This window comes from Fusarium musae, chromosome 2 (genome assembly GCF_019915245.1).
Source record: "Fusarium musae strain F31 chromosome 2, whole genome shotgun sequence".
Classification (NCBI taxonomy): domain Eukaryota; kingdom Fungi; phylum Ascomycota; class Sordariomycetes; order Hypocreales; family Nectriaceae; genus Fusarium; species Fusarium musae.
This window is the reverse complement of record NC_058388.1, coordinates 706,253-724,305: the sequence shown is the minus strand read 5'-3', so window position 1 is coordinate 724,305 and position 18,053 is coordinate 706,253. Positions and strand designations below refer to the sequence as shown.

General features: G+C 48.4%; 7 protein-coding genes across 7 annotated transcripts; 2 read left to right on the top strand and 5 right to left on the bottom strand.

Moving 5' to 3' along the window:
* Positions 1-1,421: 1,421 nt before the first annotated feature.
* Positions 1,422-3,032, bottom strand: J7337_002200 (uncharacterized protein; the record flags this gene model as incomplete). Its single annotated transcript, XM_044819933.1, has 6 exons — positions 1,422-1,478; positions 1,528-1,614; positions 1,667-1,732; positions 1,881-2,144; positions 2,190-2,938; positions 2,990-3,032. 6 exons carry the CDS (start codon positions 3,030-3,032, stop codon positions 1,422-1,424), a joined length of 1,266 nt encoding a protein of 421 aa, XP_044684233.1.
* Positions 3,033-3,822: 790 nt separating this feature from the next.
* Positions 3,823-4,842, bottom strand: J7337_002199 (uncharacterized protein; the record flags this gene model as incomplete). Its single annotated transcript, XM_044819932.1, has 1 exon — positions 3,823-4,842. One exon carries the CDS (start codon positions 4,840-4,842, stop codon positions 3,823-3,825), a length of 1,020 nt encoding a protein of 339 aa, XP_044684232.1.
* Positions 4,843-9,211: 4,369 nt separating this feature from the next.
* J7337_002198 (uncharacterized protein) lies at positions 9,212-11,097 on the bottom strand (the record flags this gene model as incomplete). Its single annotated transcript, XM_044819931.1, has 3 exons — positions 9,212-9,471; positions 9,521-10,853; positions 10,900-11,097. The coding sequence occupies 3 exons, from the start codon at positions 11,095-11,097 to the stop codon at positions 9,212-9,214; spliced, it is 1,791 nt and encodes a 596-aa protein (XP_044684231.1).
* A 948-nt stretch (positions 11,098-12,045) lies between these two features.
* On the bottom strand, positions 12,046-13,120 carry CBR1_1 (NADH-cytochrome b5 reductase; the record flags this gene model as incomplete). The annotated part of the gene is made up of 3 exons (XM_044819930.1): positions 12,046-12,195; positions 12,254-12,894; positions 12,946-13,120. 3 exons carry the CDS (start codon positions 13,118-13,120, stop codon positions 12,046-12,048), a joined length of 966 nt encoding a protein of 321 aa, XP_044684230.1.
* Positions 13,121-13,780: 660 nt separating this feature from the next.
* J7337_002196 (uncharacterized protein) lies at positions 13,781-15,459 on the top strand (the record flags this gene model as incomplete). Its single annotated transcript, XM_044819929.1, has 3 exons — positions 13,781-14,740; positions 14,802-15,208; positions 15,279-15,459. 3 exons carry the CDS (start codon positions 13,781-13,783, stop codon positions 15,457-15,459), a joined length of 1,548 nt encoding a protein of 515 aa, XP_044684229.1.
* Positions 15,460-15,941: 482 nt separating this feature from the next.
* J7337_002195 (uncharacterized protein) lies at positions 15,942-16,464 on the bottom strand (the record flags this gene model as incomplete). The annotated part of the gene is made up of 2 exons (XM_044819928.1): positions 15,942-16,313; positions 16,393-16,464. The coding sequence occupies 2 exons, from the start codon at positions 16,462-16,464 to the stop codon at positions 15,942-15,944; spliced, it is 444 nt and encodes a 147-aa protein (XP_044684228.1).
* Positions 16,465-17,136: 672 nt separating this feature from the next.
* Positions 17,137-18,041, top strand: J7337_002194 (uncharacterized protein; the record flags this gene model as incomplete). The annotated part of the gene is made up of 2 exons (XM_044819927.1): positions 17,137-17,755; positions 17,809-18,041. The coding sequence occupies 2 exons, from the start codon at positions 17,137-17,139 to the stop codon at positions 18,039-18,041; spliced, it is 852 nt and encodes a 283-aa protein (XP_044684227.1).
* Between the last annotated feature and the right edge of the window lie 12 nt (positions 18,042-18,053).

Below are 18,053 nucleotides of genomic sequence, written 5' to 3'. Positions count from 1 at the left end.
TATCACTTTGATCTGTTTTACATGGAGTTTTATTTTTGAAGCCAATGATATTTAGCGATTAGATTTGGGATCTGGGAATTATTCTGTATACATTTATGGGAGTTTGATATTGGGATTTGGGATACCAGCGAGCGAGGCAGTGAGCCGATTTCAAGGATTACAGAACACTTAGTTAGATACAAGACACAAAACAGCAAGAGGAAAAAAAAGGAACTCAGAATGGGTTTTGTTTTTCGAATACTTTGGTTCCTACTTGCATTACTGTGAATGTTTACACTGAGATGGGTCAATGGCTTGAGAAAGGTGAGACACTAAAGCAGGTACAAGACATTTCACATCAAATGTGCAAGAACAGAAAAACCTGTCTGTCTCATGACCCTAGGACTGAGGGTGTGTGAGCTCAGTGTAAGTAGAACAAATAGGCTGCACACCAAGACATCACGATCTCCCTCACTGAAATTATAAATCAACCGACTTTCAACGCACATCACGATATTGCACTCCTCGGAATCAAAGTGTAAAAATTAAAGGGAACCTCAAAACACCGAAGGATCGCGCATGCATACATCGTGAATCAGAACAAGGATAGTTCCCAACCAAAGTTCTTTTTTTGCCCCTAGACGTGGAGGAGTGGGGACCCACAAACACCAAGAATCGAAAGATGGGGTCGTTTTGGGACTTTGGTGAAGCTTCATTCGAGTTCGCTGAGGAATCGAGATATTTTGCAAGGATGAGGGCTAGTTAGATGCGGGTTGGGGACGTATTTTGGATCTTGCGTTATTGCCCAAAGGTATACGGAGTAGCATGAATTGTTGTTCTGGTATAGGAAGGCAAATCAGTGGCATCTCAATTGGAAATCTCTCCATTGTCCGATTGCCTTGTCTGCCTAAAAAAATGTCCTACACTAAGGGAGTTTCGTTTCGCTTCTCAAACCCCGCTCATGATGTGCCGATCGAGACATTAGCCGATAGGGCCTCATGACACCCTGTTTCTCAAGGCACCACCCATTGCCAGTCCGCTCCTGGTGCGGGCATATGGCGAGGTTTAAGTGGCTGATGTACCTCTATGTATGTATGTCTGAGATAGTCTCTCCAGTGACTCACTGTTGATCTACTTGTTGGTATGGCGAGATGATAGCATGTTTGATAGAGTACGTTTTGGGAAATCACCGACGATGCCAAGAGTCCAGCACAGGTCATGTACCGACGTGAATATGTAATTGTGAATAGTTTTAATAAATATAGTGATAGACTAGACTATCATACGAATGTAAACTCAGGCAAGCGTGTTGAAGCCAGATTGTTGCTGTGTGCAGTGGTGTTGGGACTACTGCTCAGTGGGAGGAAATGGTGTTGAATCCATTCCGATGTCATGTTGAACCTTCCCATCCCTAATTTCGCAAATATTGAATCATTCTCAATTTAGTAGTCACTTCCACGACTAATGACCTCCTTATGCGACTCTCGAAGCAGAATAGTCTACGACAATTAGCATCCATCTCATATCTTCACTCACACATCAACTTACATGCTCGAACTGCGCCGAGTAAGAACCCTTAATATCAGCAAGCGGCTCATACGCCTCAAGAATACCATTCGACACCAAAGAGTTCAGCTAATAATACTTATCAGTAATCTCCCCCCTCACATGCGGTCATAGCACTTACACCAGCGAGATATCGCTCTTGGCCTAAACGCTCAAGATATCGACGGCAAAAGACAATAGTCCCAAACTGCTCGCGAATGACTTTATAAAGTCTATTCGCCGACGCAAAAGGTAAATTCACATGTCTCGGTGCATCATGGTGCAAACCATAGCCATATCTGCCCACCTATTCTCATCAGCAACAACCCAACTCACTTATTGACATGTGCACTTACATCGTCGTAAAGCCGTCCAGTACCGGTTGTACCAAACGTCTCGATGGCAAACACTTCACCTTCCTCCATTTTAGTCTGATCATTGTTCTTGATGAACGGGATCGACTTTCCACCGTGGATCTGGTAGTGCTTGATGTTGTGCGCTGAGATGTTGCGGACGGGCTTCACGGGGTATGTCTTTCCGTTGATTTCGACCTCGTAACTTTCCATTGCTTCTTGGATTGCGGCGCTGACGTCGCAGATACGAACGTCGATGCCAGAGGCCTACAAATGTCAGACATGTCATCTGTGAGAAAGTGAAAGACTTACCTTGATGCCGCTGTTGGTCGCATCCTTGACGGCATTCAGAAGATTATCGTAGGTAGGATCAAATGACATGGTGAACGCACTGTCGACGATCCAGCCATTGATCTGCACGCCGAAATCAACCTTCATAACATCCTCATACTTCAGCACGACATCCTTCTGGCCAGGATTAGGCGTATAATGCGCAGTTTCATGGTTCAAACAAAGACCCGTTGGGAACCCCATTCCAGACTTGAGGTTATCACCAGGTTCAATACCCTGATTCCCCAACAACGCACGCACGCCGTCCTCAATACCATTAGCAACATCAATGAGCTTATCACCCGGCTTGACATTATCCTGCGTCCACTGTCGGACCTGACGATGAACTTCAGCAGCCTTTCGATAATCGTTCAGAAACTCCGGGTCCTCGAGTTGTCGACGACCCATGAAGCGAACTTCCTCAGCAGTGGTACGAGCAGTGTTGTAATCCTGAATTTCACCAGCGGGAAACTCTCTGAAGAGATCACTCAGTGGGACTCTAGGAGGTGAAGATTGCTGTGTAGGAGCCTTCTTCTTCTTCTTCGGCTTTCTCTTTTTCTTCTTCTTACCAGCACCGTCGGTTAGCGGTCCGGCGGGAGCGTTGTTCTTATCATCATCGTCGCCGTCGTCGCCCCCGTCGCCTCCCAGACTACCGTCGCCATCGCGGGCGAGATGAACACCGCGTGGCTCTCCGCCTGCAGAGGATGGCTTGGATGAGAGTGGTCCTTGGCCTGGCACGTGTAAGTCAAGTTTTTATGTGTATCAAAGGCTATGAGATGTACCATTTCCTCCAGAGTGATCGTCTTCAGATGTCTTGGCGCCCATTTCGACATGAACGCTGCTTCAAATCCCAGAGTTGTTGATGAGTGACTGGACAGAAGTGAGGCGAGATGACGATGATGGATAAGGATGCGGTGTTGTAAGATGGGGTAAGCGGTTATCTGCGGCAGAAACGAACATGGAAATGCAACACATGGACAATCAGGATCACTAGCTTCACGATGATAGGTCAAATCTGGGAGCAGTGAATCCTGCAGACAGTGTATCGGTGTGCTATTGCCAAAGTCCATCATGAAGCTATCCAGACTTAGAAAGTAGACGCATTTGATCCCCAGTGGATCCATCAATGTTGTTCATGGAGTTCTGACTCGCTCAAATACTACGTTCCATTTACACGACGGCTATACGGAGTTATGTGGATTCTTGGAACATTCCAATTCGAAAAGCCATGATGGGTCCATCACAGCGGGTCTTGATGGGCCCCTCGTGAAGAGTCAAGACCCTGATTACGAGTCAAGTAGTTCCCTTGGTTTCGTAGATCGTGGTAGCCACATCGCATGAACACGTGGGAATGATGAAAGCAACCGACGGGAATATGCTGACAAGTCTGGATATAAATTCATGATACACTCCAACATATATGCCTCTCATCCCATAATGCGACGCCTAGACTATGTGCAAGGTAAAAAGTCATGTACAATGCTCGTGCCAAACACCATAAAGTACGGCGCCCCAAAAGCAAAAACAAAATGGCATGCAGATTCCATGCTCTCAAATGTCCCAAACCATGATGCGTGAAATGTAGATAAGTAGGGCAAGTAGGTGAGCCATTTGTCTATGCTGCTGGCTGAACTCCGCCGCGTGGCCGAGGCTTGAGGTTTAATATAGGAACATCCGCATTATCGAAGCCGTGGTGCGAAGTGCGATCTCTCAATCGCTCGTAGTGTTTCCGTAGTCGAGCCTCACCAACAACTAGTTCGAATCCAACCAGGAAACAGAAGCTTATCTCCAACCTAGCCAGTTCTGCTTCACTGACGCCACCCACCTTAGCCATCTTGGCATGGGGATAAGATAGATCTTCAAGAGCTTTCATGGCAACTCTAAGACCAGCCAGGACTAAACGATGTGCGTTGCGCCGGGTGACAGGGATAGCTCGCTCCTCAACGGCTAATCGGTGTATATATAGTGATGTCGCGAGGTATACTGCGGTACTCATGGGACAGAATTGGTGTAGTCGCTGAAGATACTGGTTGATAGTGATCGGAGGCTCATTCTTGCTGTAGAACTTGCGTGTTATAGCGCTGTGTTGCAAGTTGACAGGCTGGGAATCGGCTCCCACGACAACATAAGGCTCTGATTGAGGTGGCGGCGACATGAGACCTGGGTGAGGCTTCAGCCGCACACCATCAATATCCCCCGACTCTGGTTGATTGTCATGCACAGGCTCAGGCTTATCTTTGGCAGCCAATCTCTTGGCCTCAAGCTCGGCCTGTTTCCTTAATTTCACCAGATTCTTATCCGAGTATGACCGCACGATATTCTCCTTCTCAGCTTGCATGCCACTCATGTGCGGCACGGTAGGAGATTTTGGCGGCGGTGTCGGCGGTACATCGCCCGTTATCCTGACAAGAAGCTCGACGCCAGCGCTCAGCAAAGCGAGTGCTTCTGCTGGTGACATCTCGAAGAGGCCATGATCGGCAGAGGCTTTCGGTGCGGAGGGGTCGTCGGCGATCAAATGAGGATCGGAAGAGGGCACCGGGGGAGGAGGCGGCGGTCGATCAGTCGTGGTATCGGGATGTCGCAGTGGAATTGTGCCGGCCTGAGCCTCGGTAGTAACAGCCGTTTGATAAGACATGGCTTGAAAAGGCAAATTATGTGTGAAAGCTTGGTCGGTGGTCAAGACACAGAGCTATTGACGCGTCTCAGTCTCTTAAGGCGCTGGGCAAGATCCGGCTCGACGCCTTTCATGATCTCTCGTGAATCGAGACGTAGTGAAGGAGAGTGAAGAATAAATTGTTAGATCAGGTTTTCGTATCACGGGCTAGGCCTGTTTTTGTTGTTGCTTTGGGTTGAGTCGGGCGTAGGTAAATAAATGACAATCCAATCCAATCCAATACCAGCGCAAAGTTGCGACCTGTAGTGGGACGAGAATACCGAAGTGGAGTGGCGGGGCCTAAGGTACATAAGATCTCGACGTGGGACCCTGGAGGCGTAAGGTAGGTGCAGTAGTCGCAGAGTGGAGGGTCCCGTGAGGTGAGGGCGTCGAGTCGAGCCTTTATAGTTTATCGAGTTCAGTAGGAGATCGTAACGGTCGAGAGGAAGCGAGCGAGCGAGCGAAAGCCTGATGATACAAGAGCCGGACCGACTACTTTAGCGTGGCGTTGTTTTAGGTCAAATGAAGGACAAGAACAAGATGAAGAGAAAATGAAATGAGATGAATTGTCCGAGATGAGTCGCGGTCGTGAGACTTGAGCTCGCCAGGAAGAGCCTGCGATAAAGAACTCTAAAGGAAATCAGATCAAGGATTAGAAAAGAGAATGCATCTACGGAGTAAATCAAGTGATTTGTTTGCTTTTGTTGACTGTGCCATGGAAGGTAAGGTAGGCAATACTGAATGTATCTGTCGGCGGCTGCCCAACCTAACCCGTGAAGGTACTGTACAGGGATTGCACTTGCACCCGGTTGCGCCTGCACCTGCCTGCGCCTGCACCAGCAGCAACTAGCCGCACCTTCCTCCCGAGCTTCTTTTTTCATGTCACGAGCACGTGGTGCGGGGGAGAAATAAGATGAGATTTGACTTGACTCAGTAGATCAGCAAATGCCTATCGTGATCAATTCCCATAATTATTTTTCGCGTCTTCTTTTTTACCTAGGTACTTAGCATCGAAAAACCAATCACCTTCTAGTCTTGAAAGTGGAATGCAACGGTACCAATCTTGTCAAATTACGTCCATGCCAGGACATTCACTCAGATTTAGCCTCCGAGATGGATGAATGGTGACGACGGTAGGCTCCGGTTATGAAAGCAGCGTATTTATCGTGTTATCCCTGGCAACATTGCAGTAAATACGGGGTGTGTTTACGCATACGGATATACTATCCACCCGCTGAGGATCTAGACCAAACGGCCTCTGGGTTAAACTACTGCATGATCAGCAGAGCATAAGAGCCGCAATGAGATAATGATCTTCCCTGCCAAGGCATCATTTAGGCGTCGTCTGATGTTTTTCCCGGCGTCTAAACACGGCCACCCCGGATCTGGGCTTTAAGCCTGCTGACCTATACTGCATGAGAAATATCAGAAACTCCATCAGTTACGCGCCCTTGCCACGATTTCTCTTTTCTCTTTCAAATCACACAATCAATAACGAATAATGGCTATCATTCAAGAGTTCTCGTGGCGATACGACGAATCACTTGCCTGTCCTGGACAAATAAACGCCGCGGAAACAACTTCGGCACGTCCCGTTGCAAAGATTAGGCTCATACAAAGAGAAACAGTATTAAGAATTAGCCCCAGCAAAGACATAGCAAGACTTTCTACATATTTTTTTATATTCAATTGTAATATGTTCATAAAGTAAGGCTCCGAATACCTGGAAGATGCACACTTACATACCCTACACTCCTCTACCACCTTAAGACTTGATGCAAAAAAACTTCCTGCTGTTTAGCAAAGCGTAGCGTAGATAAGAGTATCTCATGTTCCAAAAAACATAAATACTGTTTCAAGCAACTTGCCACCTTCGACAGCTGAAGCAGTTTCTGTAAAATATCTGGAATACCTCACTTAGCAACAAACGGTCAGCCTACGGAATGCCTATCATGTGAGATTCGACAATACCTGACAAATGCTCCGTCTGTAGAGAGCCAGGAAACTTGAAGCTTGACGGGGATACTAAAATAGAGTAAAGAAGCACCTAAACTTAAGTTAGAGTTACCTAAATATTTCTATTTCTCAGGATTGGGGTCTTGAGTTTTCTTACCTCCCCTATCTAGAAGCCCTACGGCAACTCGTTTGGTTCGAGCTTTTGAACATTATATAACACTCAGACACAGTTTTGGATATACTTCTTACAGGCCGGCCAATATGATAGTGAATTTGCCTTGGCAAGGCTTGGAAGAAGAGCCGGAAAGCATTCCGGGTCTCTGCGGCAGAAATTCCTCTTGCATAAGACGACGAATCCGATAAATTCCCACTAATTGGATTCTGTCAATTGGAGATACTGAGAGGAGGGTTTCCATCGCCTTACCAACTCTTCCTTTGCGAATAGTTTCCACGTTGGATGATGTTGACTGAGAGAGTTGTTGCCTACAGCAGACGGAGAAGCTCTCACGGTGTTTGATGCATCTAGAACTCGAATTTCTCATTTTGAGGAGTGATAAGGACGGACTCCATTGGGCTGAACATATGCTTTCCTACACATGATAGTCACCTTTAACGCTGTCAAGCACCATGAGCCAATGCTTACCTGTTGCTGGTTAAAACCACGCTGGCAAAGGGTCAAGAAGCACTGACTTGAGTTCTATAGCCACTGCCTCGCCAGTGATATGCTTAGATCAGAAGTTGCTAATGAACTGGGAAATCAACTAGTCTTGCGATGTTGGTGAAATCCTGCACCAGTGAAAGATCACCTTCACTCTAAACCCACATAATAATCCCAGCATCCTTTTTGAATTCATGCGTAACCTTAGTGAAGGGGATCTGTACCTTCCCCCGGTCTCTCATACCAGTCAGCGCTAGGAGATTGTACTTTGATGTGTTGCGATGGGGTCCAGTTCCTGACGAATTTTGTTCAGCTCATTGCTTCTCATCCGAAGGACTGAGGATACTGCAGAGATTTATGTTGCTAAAAGGCAATTTTGCGACTTTGGTATGGATATAGGCCCCTTGTAAGGTGCTGAATATGAGTACTAGGTTGCTTCAGACTCAGAGCCCTTTGCGGATTCTCTCACTTGCTTGAGGTGCTTTCTGATACGTCCCCTTATTCCATCAAATTCTACCTGGATATTGGACCAGGAGATATTCGCCCTGTCAACGAGAATCAAGAGTTAACTCAAAGAGGAGTAGAGGTAGTCGCCACTGGATATACCAAGATGATGGAGACGCAGAAATCTGACCATGCGTACCCAAAAGATTAGAACAAACGACATTAATAAGGAGATTGTCCAAAGTCTAATTCTATTGAAGTAGATATTCATACGCCCTAGCATCTTCACATCGTTGCTCATGTCTGCGAGCAAAGATACTGTCTGGTTCGGAATAGGGTTATAAACATCACTGTATGAGACGAGGACCTGAAGACTCCGATGAACTACACCCCATATCATTGTTGATCGTACCATGTAATTTTCCTTGTTTGGCGTCCCATCATGTGAACCATAGAGAATGCACCATTGGTTCTGTGCGATAGACGATCCGTTTCACCAAACGACATTGAATCGTGCGACAAGAGTCTGACCCGTTGCGTGGGCGAAGGAAATTATCTGCATTGCAACCGAAAGCAGCGGTGGTATTGGTGGCCCAAACAGGCGCGAGACCGACCGGTTCTATCGTGATGTGGGATCACTGAAAGATGATGAGTTGGGTAGGATACGTTGATGTAAATGAGAAGCGAAGTGAAGCTGATGATTTACAGCCTGCCCATCTCATGGCTCTTTCTACGATTATAAGGTAGACCCTGAAGCACCTCCGCGGGAGAGTAGAAGTCCCCGTACTCTTGTTATTAGTAAGAAGGAATAGGGAGATGAGGACTCAAGATGAATGGTATTGCATAGCTGCTACCAGCGAGGGGCACGATACCATGGTAAACATTTCTCAGAAGGATACTCGCTATACCTTTTCACAGCCTCGCTTTGCCTCGTTCTTCTAGTGACGGGTATTTTCATGATGAACCGTTCGACAGGAGTGACCAGTGGCTACATCCTGGCATTGAAAACTTATGCATGTTAGCCTTCAATTCTGGGGCTTGTTGATTGAGTCGCAACAAACACCATCACCCTTGTCTCAAAGAATCACGATCCCGTAAAAGGCAAAACCCCTTGACTGAACCCAAAGAAGAACCGTATCAACATGAGAGCAGCCCTTCATAAGTCAAACGACCAAACCATTGCTCTTAATGCACCTATCAATGCTACCTGTCTAAACAAATCCCGGCATTTCAGCCCCTAGATCTAAGCCCATCCCAAACCTCGACATTATCATCCCATCATTTCATATGCATTTAACAGTCCGGTGCAACCTTGCAATCAACCACAGCCGTTTGACCCGCCTGCACCTTGGCAATAGCCTCCTTCAACACGCTCTCTAGATCCGAAGCCTTGTCAACTCTAGCAGCGTGAATATCTCCACCTGCAGCAGCCTTGGCGATACCAGCGTAGTCAGGTACGGGATCGAAAGAAATGTTGATCTCTTCGTTTGTGGCCTTTGAGCCAAGACCGTCGGGGTGGACCAATAGTAAAGATCTACGAGGAGCGTTCCATCCTGTGATGCATTAGCAAAGGGCCAGTTTGATCGAGGTTAGGTGACTTACCCTTGTTGTTGAGCACAATAGTCAAAACAGGAATCTTGTATCGCCTTGAGATCCAGTACACACTTCCAGGGACTGTGAAGAGATACGTTCCATCTCCCACAATCTGCACAACAAACTTGCCCTTGTTCGTGCCGCCGTTCTCAGCGTCTGTCGCGAGCTTGATACCCAAGGCACCACCACCCGACCAGCCGAGACCACCGCCTCCACAGTTAATCCAAGATCCGGGAATAGTGGGCTGGATGTTGTCGTGTACGAAACCAGTGTTGGTGACAGCTTCAATAGCCCAGATTGTGTCTTCAGGGCATAAATCACGAAGCTTCTTGCTAAGATGGCCAGTGCCGAAGGTATCGTCTGCGAGAGGCTCAGCGGCCTTGGCGATGCTAGCGAGCTTGTTTTCGTGGACTTCAGCACGTTGCTTCTCTGTCTCTGCGGCGTTGACTTCGAGTTTGCTGGCGAATTCCTTCTTGTTAAGCGCTTCAGTAATTTGTTGGATTGAGGTGAGGCCATCGGCCTTGTAGCGTGCATCGGCTTGGATATAGTGAGTTGGCATCTGCTGCTTCAGGGGATCAACATCAATGTGGAAGATCTTTGCGTCCTCACGAGGCTTGCAGCGGGTCTGAACCCAGGGTACGTCGCAGTCCAGAACAACAATAGTATCAGCAGACTCAACAGCATCGTCAACACCAAACTTCAATCCAATCCAAGCGGGATGGTCAGCGGGGAAGCACATGTCACAGCCACCAGTATCCAAGACTCGCAGACCCTTAACCTTATCCGCTAATTCAACAAGCGCAGCCGGAACCTTGTGGTTTCGTCCACTATATCCTGTAACCAATAAAGGAGCCTTTGCGCCAGCCAAAGCCTCAGCGATCTTATCAACAGCACTTGTAGGAAGACCACCAAGCTCAACCGACTCCCAATGTTCTTGCTTCAGCGAATAAGGCTTGAGATCAGCTTCGAGAATCTCACGTGCACTGCAAAGGTACACAGGACCTTGGGGATCTGAAGTAGCGAATTGCAGAGCGCGGTTAACCATTTGCTTGACGTTAGCTCCTGTCTTGATCTCGCCTGTGTATCGGCAGTACTGAGAGATAATTTGTTTCTGGTCTGGTACATCTTGAATCCAGTGGATGTACTCTGTGCGACTTCCGCGGTGTTCGCCTTCTTGTGTGAATGGTGATAGACCTGCGAATACTAACACGGGGGCGCGGCCTGTAGAAGCGTTGTGGACGGCTGCTCCGAGGCCTTGAGTTCCAACGTCAACGTGGACGATTACACACTGGGGTTTGCCTGTCAATCGAGCGTAACCATCAGCCATTGACATGGCCACCATCTGATTATGTCAGTTTTGCCCAAAAGCGTTCATGGATTTGGCATACCTCATTGGGACATGTGATGATCTTTGGGAATTTGCCTTTCTTCTCCCTCTGTCCCTTTACCATAGCCTCAATGATACTAGGGTGATCGGTACCCAAGTTGACAAAACAATGGGTGATACCGGCATCCCAGATAGCCTCGAAGAAGGCAAATGATGCGGTATACATATCCTCACTTGCTGTTGAGTAAGAACGGTTCATAACTGCTGTTGGTGAAGGTGTGTGAAGAGCTGTTGATGCTTTTGAGTGGCTGGCAGATAGAGACAGAGAGGGAATTTTTCCATCTCGTTGAGAAAGTGATGAGATTGCTGCAGAGCTGTATCTCCTCACTGAGGACTGAAGCTGTGCTGGACGACATTTTGAGAGGCCTTGAGCGGCTAATCTGGATTTATGAAGGACAGCCATGATGAAAAGTGTTCTATCGCTGGGTTAGTATCTGAATGTATTTTCATGAAGTGGTGATGAGGCTCAATGATGCATGATGGCGGTGTAAGTGTCACCCCAAAGCATAAACAAATGCCGAGCCTCACCCACTACCTCCAATACTTACTTACCTCAGTATCCCAGTCAATGATCAACACCAATCAGATAAGAAGGTGTCTACGAGATGGTTGCTGTAAGAATCTTGTAATTGCAATAAAGACAAAACAGAAACAGGCCGGGTTTTGTTATCAAACTGTCACAACGCCCTTTGTTGTGTCCAAGCGGGTCTACACAAATGCCGTGTCTGGCCGTACCCGTCGTGCTCACGCGGTAAGTGTCAAGATGATGCGGGGTCAAGGAGGGGGGAGGCTAGAAGGGTTAACTGTGGGAATAGGGCGTTTTTGACAAGGGGGTTTTATCAGTGATGGAATGGTATGTTGACATGGGACTTTTGATATGATAAGTATCGTAGATAAGGATTGGGCTTCTGCTATATGTTCTATGGAAGATCCGGCCACTCACGGCCTTGATTGAGAGTCGGGAACTTGACTGTCATTGTGTTGAATGTGAAGTGATGTTACCCCGGATTTTGAAGAAGTCTCCCACTAGTTTACGCCACCAGAAGATCTAGGTAGATACGCGGGGAAATGATGCACTAACTTAACTAGAAGCCGAAGTGGGTCAATCTCATTACCAAGAACTCCAATGTGATCAAGCAGCTCTCGACTAGAAGCTGAAGACTTGGTCCTCCAGCTTGCTCACTGGCCTTGCCTTCTGATAGCCCAGTGATTCGGTCGCCTTCTTCATTGCGCTGACCATTGGTGGCGGGCCACAGAGGAGAATCTTGATATCAGAAGCAGGTGCTGGGAAACGTTCCTAGTGAAAACATTGTTATTCCAAGGGTCGTCTTTCTATTTTGAATATTCATTCTTACCTTGATCATATCGGGCGTGACAAATCCGACGCCACCGTCCCATCTCTCCGGAGGATTGTTGAGCACATAGTACACCCTCAATTTATCATCCTCTCTTGCAAGCCTATCTATGTCTTCTTTCAACAGAATGTCCTCTGGGTTGACGTTAGCAAAGATCAGATCTACCTCCGTCCTATCACCGCTCTTTCTCCCGCGCACAATAGCCTTGATTATCTGCAGCATTGGAGTGATGCCAGTACCACCAGCGATCATGCCAAACCCTCTGACCATGTTAGGCGTGTAGACCATGGTGCCCTTTGGGCCCTTGACCTTTATCGTGCCACCAATCTTGAGCGTAGCGAGATGTCTGCTGATGTTACCGTTCGGATAGGTCTTGACAAGAAGGTCAAAGTAGCCGGGATCAAAATCGGAGGAGATTGGCGTGTATGAGCGAACGACCTCCTTGGTCTTGACCTCCCCGGTCTTTGGGTCCTTCACATCGAGGTTTGCGGCAATGGAGATGTGCTGGCCGATGGGCAACCCGAGGATCGAGTTTGGGGTGGGAAGGCCAAAGCGGTAGATGGCAGTATTGTGAGAGAGGACGTCCTTCTTGATAAGAGGAAATTCTTTAAAGTTGACCGGGTCAAGGACCTTGTTCGTTTCTATGAGAAGGTCAGTGTCCGTTGAGACATCGTCATGTCACAGAGTCTTACGATTGTTCAAATATTGGTAACCCCCGAGAGCTGCGCAGACTGCTAATGCTAGAGGTAGCCATTGAGGCTTGAAGAAGACTGTGCCTAGGATGAGGGCCGTACATGGTATGTATACACCAGTCACATATTGCGGTGCCAGTAGGCCTGCGGGCTTGCCTGTGTGGTTTCTCGGCATTGTTGCTTCGCTGACAATCGTTTGACGCTTAGGCAAGGTGTTTACAGATTGTCGGGTCTTCTCTTGTTGCCAGGAATAGCTCAACTAGATCTTTCTCGAGGCGCTATTTGCAGTTGCGACTTGTGGCTGAGAGCTTATTCCGGCTTACAGAACTTGGTTTCTCGAGGCGCAAGAGAGCAATAAATCGCGAGAGTGAGTGAGCGAATCCATCATGACTTCACCTCCCTCAAGGACCCCGCGGCTGCTCGAAGAGGTCCGAGCGCTGCCACCGGACTCGATGTCCTTAGTTGATTCTCCACGGAGCCGTTGTCGAAGTCAGGTTTCAGGAAGTCCACTGCCGCGGCTCTCAGATCAATCGACCGCGGGAATAGAGCCAACGAGATGATCAGGATAGACGTTACATTCTCGGAGGTCATCGTATCCGTAAAACCTCGCAATGGTGGTAACTCAGGTGGATTTAGATTGCAGATCTATCTCATGCGCATACTCGGGCCGCGGCCCGAGATACTTACTACTATTCTGAAGGCATCTTCAGTGATGTTTTGACAAGGCAGCCGCAGAACGATGTAGGATTACAACAGACATGGCTGCACGCTTCGTACATACATATATTCTACACCTACGAAAGACACTCATAATGTTGCATCAACTTACATCGTCATGGCGTCTCTCAGCTACGCCCTCTCCCTGCTGCAGGGTGTTCCAATCGCCGCCCAAGTACTCACAATCATTGCAGCCATCCCGTTAGCGATATATGCGTACGACTGGGTTCGCAAAGAGAGGCTTTTCCCTGGATATCCACTCATTTCTCTGGATGGAAAGACACCGGAGGAGAGCTGGATCAACTTCCCAAAGGAAACTCTCGTCAAAGGAGCTCAGCTATGCCCGGATTCACCGTTTCAAATCGCCAGCTACACCGGCCCCAAACTGATTCTCCCCCAAAAATATGCTGAAGAAGTGCGCATCGCAGAAAATGCTCATTTCACAAAGTCTGTTACTGCCGACCTCCCATGGTCACTCCCCGGCTTCAAAGCGTTTCAACTGCAGCACGACCACGATCGAGTCCTCCCGACTGTCGTTCGCACCAAGCTTTCACTTTCTCTGAACCAACTTACAAAGGGAATCGTGGAAGAGACCCTCTCAGTCATTGAGGATCTATTCGGTGAGCAGACACGGGGAGGAGAATGGCAGACAATCTCCATCCGAGGGGCAGCGATGCAGATCGTCGCTCAGAATACTCTTCGTATCATGGTGGGCGAGAAACTATGCCGCGACCCGGAACTGATCGACATCCACACAAGACATGCTGGCGCCGTCTTTGCTGCCGGTAGTGAGATTCGAGCATTCCCTACTGCGCTCTGGCCCATCGTCCACTGGTTCTTACCTCTGCCCCAGCAGCTCCGTAAGCAGCTGAAGCGTGCGGAGGAAATCATGGGCCACGAGGTGCGACGGCGTGAACAGGAGGCGAGGACGGCGATAGCGTCTGGCAAAAAGATGGCCAAGTTTGGTGACTCTGTGGCATGGCATGTGGACGTGACCAACAGCTTGGGAGTCAAGGATTACGATCAGACCGCCGGCCAGTTGGCGTTCACTATGGCCGCTCTTCACAATACCAGCACAGTAAGTATCTCCAAACCCCAACATTCTTTTTTTTTTTTTTTTCTAACGATGATACTCGCAGCAACTCGGCGGAGTCATGTGGGAGCTTTGCGAACACCCCGAATGGATTGACATCCTCCGTAAAGAGGTCATTTCTCTGGTGACCGAAATGGGATGGACCCGACAAACTCTTGCCAAGATGGACCTCATGGATGCTTTCTTCAAGGAGACTCAGACATATATCCGCGGTCCCCTGACCACTGTGCGTCGATACGCCGAGAAGGACTTGGTATTCCACGACGGCCTCACGATCCCCAAAGGTCGTCGATTCTTTCTCATGCCCCTCATCCGCATCGACAAACAAGGAGAATTTGACCCGTACAGATGGGTCAAGAGGCGTGAGACGTCTGATGACCCCAAGGGTCTCCTCTTTGTTGCTGCGGGCCTGGAGAGCCAGACTTTTGGACTGGGGAAACATGCTTGTCCTGGGTACTACTCCCTTCACTTATTAACTCCACAATTTGAGATCCAATTGCTGACCTATTTGTTTGCATCGCAGACGCTTCTTCGCCCATGACGAAATGAAGGTTGCCACTGCCCTTCTGATCCTCAAGTACGACTGGCGAAAGCTCCCTACCACGCCCAAGCCTTACTTTGGAGCAAAGGAAGACGTCGCCGTTTTCCCAGATGGCGTTGAGTTGGAGATCAAAGCCAGAAAGCCAGAGGTGGATCTTTCATGATCACGCTTGTGGTGTTGGGTGAAATATCGGCCATGAGTTGGATGATAGCAAGTGCTCATTGGTCATTAGATGAATAAGTAGATACTATGTATGTAAAAGCTTTCAAGAGCGAGTTGGTCTTGTATAAGCTCGTGAACTGGAGCTTCATCGTCTGTGAATTGCATATCAATGTATCATGGCAATCCAATTCGTGTGCCCAGTCTTGAAGCTCTGCGGGCTCAAAACAAAGTCCGTCACACTTAGTAATTCTGCTCAATGCTGAACATTTCGTTTCAGAAGTGTTTAGGTATCTGATCCCGTTTTCATTAACAAGTACACTTCACATTTCCGCAGTCCATACATACATATCACGCAACCCAATCACGACTGGTACACACTTGAGGGTTACGCAGTAGCACGACAGTCTTGGCCAGATTATTGACAAGTTGATTACATTTACACCCAGTCCTGAAGCAATCTGCCTATAAAAACTACCTTAACCTTCACTTGGAACCACCTGCAGAGGCATATTCCAACCCTGGGAACTCGGGCATCCATTTAGGCTTATGAGACAAGAACGCTTCCTGCGCAGGCCCAATCACATCCGAGCCCAAGGTATCCCCAACGGTATCCAGAGTCGCCGACGGAATGGCAAAGTTGTGACTGTACCCTTCCAGTTCGACAATCTTGTGCATAGTGCTGCCACAGTTCTTGCAAAAGACAGTGGTGACTGGCATGCCGAGGACGTGAGTGCCTTTGTATCTCTGTAGATGGTCTTCCCCTGCGATGATCTTGACTTCTGTAGCGGGGACCATCATGTTTACGGCGAAGGGCGCCGAGTGGATTTTCTGGCAGGTGTTGCAGTAGCAGATGATCTAGATACACGAGATAAGTATCATCCAGGTCGGGCCTCATTGCTCAAGAGAGATGAGAGTGGCCGGAGAAGTAACTTACCTTCTCTGTGGGCTCATAATCGAACTCGTACTTGACGGCCTTACACCAGCAACTTCCTGTGACTGGGGCCATGAGTGCTGATGCTTTCTGAGAATTCCTTAGGTATTTAGAGTGTGTATAAAATTGAAGAGAGCTTGGGAGATGCTGTCATAGAGATAAAGACTTTATCCTTATAAGAATGTCTGTTTCTGAAGTTCACATTATTATAACCTTGTACGTATAGATTGAAAGATTGTATCATAGGTCACATAGTATACATGAGGCTGTCCGCTACTAATCCCTGTAACCCGCGGCCCGACGGACATTGACAGCCACGGCTGCGCTAGCTGCGGCACTACGTAGACTTTTGCGTCGATGGTCATCACCGCGGCCGTGGTGTTTCATGTTAGGCAGGTAGGCAATAGCTCTAGGATCGAAAAGATACTCCCAGATATCCGGCGCTCAGATTACAAGACACCCGCGGCACAAATTAGAAGCATTGTGTATACCAGTAATGGCATGTATACAGCAGGCATGGCTTTCACTTAGTGGCCTTTCACTTCGTGGTCACAAAGTGAAAACTAACCGTGGCATATAGATCCTCACTAGCTAATAGCCCGAGCGCTAACTCATCAACCTGGAGCGATTGTTATATGAGCTCTCTGCTTCGCACCCGAAGAGGGAATCCATCCACAGCACCAAGCCCCCAACGTGCAGGGACATTCTCACACTTTCCTACAGACCATTGTCCTTACTCTACCCAAAATGTCTGAACCCCACTTCGTCGTGCGCAGCAGCCGCTCCCTCAAGGGGAAAGTCGCCATAGTTACTGGAGCTGGGTGTGTAGGAGAAGGCATCGGTAACGGCAGGGCTGCGGCCATCCTCCTCGCCGAAGATGGATGCTCTGTCGTTTGCGTTGATCTCAATCAAGCGTGGGCGGACAAGACCGTAGAGATGATCAGAGCCGAAGGTTTCGGCAGCGCCGTCAGTATCGTCGCTGATGTTTCCAAAGAGGCAGAGTGCAAGAAGATAGTTGATCAAGCCATCTCGACATTCGGACGCCTGGATATCCTGGTCAACAATGTCGGAATTCCAGGACCGCCTGGAAATGTGACCGAAGTCGATATGGACAGATGGCGTCATGCGTTCTCAGTCAACCTGGAAAGCATGATCTTGATGGCCAGATTCGCAATTCCAGAGATGCTCAAGAATGATGAGGTTTCGAAAGGCAGCATTGTGAATCTCAGCAGTGTCGCGGGACTGGGTGCTGCCGCCCCAAAGCTGTTGGCCTACGCTACGAACAAAGGCGCCATTGTCAACCTGACCAAGACTATGGCCCTTGAATATGGCAAACAAGGCATCCGTGTGAATTGTGTTGCCCCTGGTAAGCTCCATGTCGTTGGCCACGATGCAACATTCTCTGACTCAGAACGATAGGGTCGGTTTACACACCTCTAACATACGCCAATCCCAACATAGAAATGACGACAGAGATGCGTGAGGCGAGGAAGAGTAATAACATGCTCGGGATCGAAGGTAACGGGTGGGATGTTGGCGATGCTGTGAGATATGTAGCTGGTCCTACGGCGAGATGGGTAACTGGCGTCATCCTGCCTGTAGATGCTGGTGTCACGGCGACTGCGCCGCTGAATGCACCGGCAACCAAATAGATGTGTGCGAGC